The sequence below is a fragment of the Manihot esculenta genome, chromosome 7, assembly GCF_001659605.2.
Source record: "Manihot esculenta cultivar AM560-2 chromosome 7, M.esculenta_v8, whole genome shotgun sequence".
In the NCBI taxonomy this organism is placed as follows: Eukaryota; Viridiplantae; Streptophyta; class Magnoliopsida; order Malpighiales; family Euphorbiaceae; genus Manihot; species Manihot esculenta.
In genome coordinates this window covers 31990624-31996623 of record NC_035167.2, presented here as the reverse complement: position 1 = coordinate 31996623, position 6000 = coordinate 31990624, and the positions used below count along the sequence as shown (strand labels likewise).

At 36.9% G+C, this 6000-nt stretch overlaps 1 protein-coding gene across 1 annotated transcript; it reads right to left on the bottom strand.

The window, feature by feature from the left end:
* Positions 1 to 2211: 2211 nt before the first annotated feature.
* On the bottom strand, positions 2212 to 3804 carry LOC110619848. Its single transcript, XM_021763417.2, has one exon. It carries the CDS (start codon positions 3647 to 3649, stop codon positions 2696 to 2698), a length of 954 nt encoding a protein of 317 aa, XP_021619109.1. The 5' UTR covers positions 3650 to 3804; the 3' UTR covers positions 2212 to 2695.
* Between the last annotated feature and the right edge of the window lie 2196 nt (positions 3805 to 6000).

Genomic DNA, 6000 nt, shown 5'->3' with positions numbered 1-6000 from the left:
AGCATTCGCCCTCGCAAGCCCCAGGTCCTCAACTAGCTTGTCAGTCACCTTGGGCACAGCCTCCGTCCTCGCAATAAAGACCTGTTGGGATCTGGAGGCCTGGGAAGATCGAGAAAGAGAGATAGACCTGCTGCGGCTGGAAGGCTTGGAGGCCCTAACACCCTTGGAGCTCGGCTTAGGAGCTCGAGATGGAACTGAAGCTGGGGCAACAAATCGACCCGCCGACCTGGAGGAAATGACCTGGGCCACCTCCTAAGTAGCTTCAGACATGGACCGCCCAGCTCGGAAAGCGTCTAGGGCGGCTTTCATGCTCTCCCGAGACAGAGTAAAATTCTTAGAAGGCTTGATCTTATCCATAGGTACTTAAGAAGCTGTAGAGACCCAAAACCAAATAAGTTAAAAAAGCATTCGAGGAAAATCAAGAAGAGAGAAACAAAGCAATTAAACGAAGCGAAATACTGGCATCCCTGCAGTCTTGAAGACTAGACACAAACATGCATTTTTCGACATCATACTTCTTCTCAACAGAAGTCAGTCGAAGGTACTCGACTTGTTCAGAAAGGCTTAGCTGGGGCAGATCGTTGCAGCCTAGAGGGACATCCTCCCAGGAGAGCTCCACCTCCCAAGACAACCCGGAGTCCTTTTTCAGCTCTACCACTGCGAACCCCTCTACCCAGCCTTTTATTGAGTCGCTGTGACCCGAAAATATGGACAGCCCTCCACGAAGGGCAAAATAGTAAAAGTTCTTACTCTCCCTAACTAGCCGAAAGAAGGTAACAAATAGACGCGTTGTGGGCATGAACACCCAGCTCAGGCAAATAGACTCGAATGAGCACATGAATAGAATGGAATTAGGAGCAAGCATCCGATGGGTTATTCCGAAATACCGGAAGACCTCAATGAAAAAATGGGAGAAGGAAAATGTTAAACCATACTCTCATTGTTTGACAAAGAAGACCAAATTGCGGTCCCTCTAAGGGTCAATTAAACCAAAGGGAGGAGGATCGGGAAGGACTATTCTCTCATTCAGATAGGGAGCCCGGATATGGAAAAGAGGGGTATCCAGATACTCCCGAAAAAAGAAATTTTTTAGGGTGGACAAAGTAATACTAGACTCTTGATTAATGACATCAGGAAGTTTCAGGCTATCCATGGTGAAGTGAAAAGCATACCTTGAAAACGATGGGGGCAGAAGGACAAAGCAAGCGGAACGCGCAGAGAACAGAGAAGAATAAGAGTTCTGTGAAGGCTAAGAAAATTCGAATTTTGAAACAGTAAAGAGAAAAAGAGACGTTTTAAGGGGGACAGTCCTCGAGCCACGCAGTCATAATGGATTCTCGATATTTACCCCTCATCATTCATATAATAACTGATGAGAAGGTAAATGGGCAATTGATAACCGCTGGGTTTCACCACCCCGATACGAGGCCGAGCCCATGATGACAGCTCTAGTCCAAGGTTCACAAATCCTTTTAAATGGGCCTGCCCATACCATTCGGCCTTGAGATCGCGCCTCCCTTGGGTCTCAATTTCTTCACTCCCAGCTTGGTCATGAGGCTTAGCAAGAGAGGGGATAACCAGCTCATCCACCTAGTAGATCTGTTTACACGCGTGCCAGAAGGAAAATTAAATGGCCATTTAGCATAGAGCAGACGTCTGACGCTTTTGTACGTACGTATCCGTATAACAGAGACATGTAGTCTAATAGCAGCAAAACCATTGGACGTTACTAACAGACAAAAAAAAAAAGAAAGAATAACCTCCTCTCAGACCAAACTTACTCAACTATTATAAATCTTATTTTCTCTAGATCTCATAGTATCAAATATAAAGTCTAATGATTCAAGCATGAAGATATCAGCATTAAATACATAAAGAAGAGAGAAAAGGTCATGGCTGTAATGATTCTACAAGCTGGGGGCAACTTTCGGCCTCCAACCCCACGAGACATTTTCACGAGCAATTTCATCTCTTTGTTGTTTACGAAAAAGCCCAAAGACCCATCTTCTCTCTTCTTTCTTTTTCCAATTTTGTCACTTCCTTCGCCGGTACCTTCCCCTTTCTTTTTATTCTTTAGCTAAAGATTTCCAATACCCTCTTCCCCCTAGATTCATGAACATCGTTCATCCGACGGTCAGAATCATTTTCTATCAAAAATGCCTTGTGGGGCGTCCACAATTACCGTGCAACAAAAGAATACAAGATTAGAACTTCGCAATAATGTTAGTTTAATTCAACAAAAAAGAAAAAAGAACAAAAGCAGTTGCTTTTGGTCTTGAAATAATTTTTTTTACAGTGCTCCTGTGGACAAAAACAGCAGTAGTACAGTCACTCAGCAGAATGATTACATGTACAAGACAGCTCAGGGAGACATGGAGATTGAATAAAACAAAGCAACCCCACAAGTCCACCACTTGCTCTTGCTCACCTTTCAAGTTTCAAAAGTTAGAGATAGCAGAAATTGTTCTCCTCTCCACTTGAAATTTTTTGACAAAACGTTTCACGAGTGTTTTGCAGGTTTCACCTTTAATCACCATCTCCAAACATCCCAGCAGATATTAAAGAAAAAAGAAAAGAAAAGAAAAGAAAAAGGGAAAATCCTAAATCAAAATTAATATCTAATATAATTGAAAGTGAATAGTGAAAAATGGAAACACCTCTTGATTATATGTTAATTGATCATGAATGATAAGCATTAATGGAAGATGGGACTTTTATTGGCTGCTGATGTGAATCTTAAAGGTGAAGAAGCAAGAGGAAGTATCTGTGAAGTGCTTGAATGGTACTGTGGAAGGTGATTTTGATTATTAAGCTCTTTTTCTTTGTTCTTATCAACAAAGATGGTGATAAAGGATCCATCTTCCTCATCTTTCAGAAACTTTGATGTAGCAGCCTTTTTTGCATCATCTAGATCAAACCCATCATTCTTCTGGACCTTTTTCTCTGCTTCTTCCATCTGTTTTCTTCTGTATAGTTTCTCCTCTGCATCCTGCAAGAACTTGAATTTTGGTGGTGGTGATGATCTTACCTTGTTAAACTCTGCATCTGCTGCTGATTCAAAGAGATGGTTGAATCTACTCTGGCCGTAGCCAGCGTCCAATGGAGTAAGAGGAGGTGTGAAAAATGGCGGGGAAGCAAGAGGGGTTAGATATGGAGTTTCTAAATTGAGAAGCAAATCACTCAAGCTTCTACTTCTTGAACCTTTTGCACTCTTGTTGTCACCTCTAGACTTGCCATCTTCAGACTCTAAATCTTCCTTTGTTTCTTCAATAATGGTGAAGAGAAACCTCGGCGGACCTGAGAGACTATTCAGCCTCATAAGCTCTGTGTCCATAGGATCATCGCCAAAGGGCTTGAACAGAAACTCTTTGCTTGTACTATGAAGCTGAGAATCTTGCTCATGGGGGACAAGAGCGTCTGTGATTCTCACTGAAGAGCATAGTTCTTGAGAGTGTCTTAAAGAAGATGGCTTTTTCAGACAGAACAAGTAAAAAAGCTCTCTTGCTGGGTTACTGTACTCATCTCCAATCTCTCTATTGGTGAATCTTCTCTTCCACCATAGCAAGTAGTAAAGCTCAGCAACAAGAGCCAATAGCAGGCAACCGAAAACTATACTCAAACCAAGTCCTACACTACTCAAAGATTTCATCTTTGTCACCAAATCAAATCAATACTGCTTAAAATGCACAAAGCAATATATCAAAACTAGCTACAAACCAACAAAGTTACCATAAATAACTTGGAGAATCACTCTAAGGAACTGCAATAAGAGAAGCCAAGAAAGAGAGGGACAAGCTTACTGTGAGACACTGAGCAGTCCCAATCTCGCCAAAACCAAGAACCCAGATCAAAAACTTTGAATGCAACTCAAAGAAACATCGAACTCACTGCTGCTTTTTATCACATACTTAGTGAACATGAACATTCCAACTTTATCTGCCAAATACAAAATCTCAGAAACTGAAAAACATACATGCCCATCTGCTACTACCTGTCCAGCAAAGCTCTCTTTCTCTGAAAAATCATGAACCATGATTATAAAAGCCTCTTTCAACGATAACCCACTTGATACTAAGCCACACACTTGTGGATAATTACATTATTTTTGGCATATTATCTATGATTTTAGCTAAACCCCACAAAGCAATCACATGCATTAGTAAAGATTAAAGAGCATTAACAGCAATAAATAGCACTGTGAGTTTGCTAAACTGCACACAAAAACAAGGAGCTTCTAGCTAATAAAAACACACCCCAATGGATTGAGGAGGCAAATGGGTCGGCAAATTTTCTCACTTTTATGGTTTGACAGGTCACATTCTTCGAGGGATACTCACATGGGATCACAAATAAAAGGACATTGTTGAGTCACTGTTCTGTATTTTCTGCTCCATTATTCACACAATTGCCCCTCGGTACCCAAAAGCTCATAGCTTTGGAAGTTTTGCATTGTCCTCTCATCCTCTATTGCATATGGCAATCCAGGACAAATGTTTTGGGATGAAAACTCTTAGCCAAATTTCGTCTAATTTGATTCTGCTATATAATATTTAATCATTTTAAAGAATATATAATAATAATAAAATTACAATTAATTTTTTTATAAAACTCATTAATTAATTATATAATTTTGAAAAACATATTAAAATATTATTAAAAAAAATAAATATCTTTAAAATAAAAAGATTAATTAATAAACATTAATTTTTCTACACTAAAAAATAAGATATTAAAATATTTACCGATAAAAATAATAAATTAATTAATTAATAAATTTAATATATTTTTCAAAATTAAAAAAATAACTTACAAGTTAAAAATATTGAATTTTCCTTAATAATTCACAATATTTCAAATAATTCTATTTTATGTATGATGATCATCATCAAGGCATAGACTTGGGTAATTCAAAGCCATTATGGTGTCTTTTAAGAGTTAATACATTATTTCCACTAAAAAGTTCTTCAAGATGTTACTTTATTCACATGGGGTTGGTGAATCTATTTGGGAAAGAGTTTGAAATATTGCCCAAAATTAGTTGGAAAAAAAAATCATTTTCAAATATTAAATCATATTGTTTTTGACCCATTAAATAGTTTACTAAAATATTACAAATGTATTTAAACAAGATATTTTTAAATTTAATCAATTTATTTATAATTATTGATGAACGCCGACCAATCTTAATAGGAGAGTCAGGAATGCAAAATTCATCAGAATGTGCAAGCTGATCCATACACATAATTTAATACGTGTTTGAAATAAGTCGAATTGACCGGGACTCAAGTTCATCAAAGATAAATCAAAAACATTTGACGTGACGTAAAGTATGAAAGCAAGCCAGTGTCGGAAGAGATTAAATGGCTGTCTGATGACCGTACCTAGAAGGATACGCTCATAAGTATGACTCTGCGTGACAACCACATATAGTAAGATGATAATTATGTGTCACTAAAAAATTAAAAAATAATAAAAGAGAAAACATGATCAATTCAAATTAAACTTACTCCTACACTTTTAATCCCAATCTCTTTCTAGATCAGATCATCAATTATAAATATTTTTTCTGATTGAATCTCGTGAATTAGGCGAAATATTGCTACCATCTATTAGCTAGAAAAATAGTATCTTAATTAGTCTCACACTCTAATCTTTTTGTTCTGATATTTTTTTAGTAATATCTTATATTTTAAATTTTTTTTACTTAATATTTTAGATTTTAAATTGGGTATATGGGAGTGTTTTGGTCAAAATAAACTTTGGATTTATTAATAAAAATTATATTTTAAAAAATATTAAAAATGTCTTATGGGTATTTACACTTAACTATCTCACATATGCATTTTGCTTTTGTTGTAAACAATCTCACCACAAACCATTTGCTTAAGTTAAAAACAATCACATACTCTCATTGCATCTTTGATTTTTTGTTAAATTAGGTTTTCACTTGTATATAAAATTATTAAAATAATTAATTCAAATTACATTTCATTTTTTACT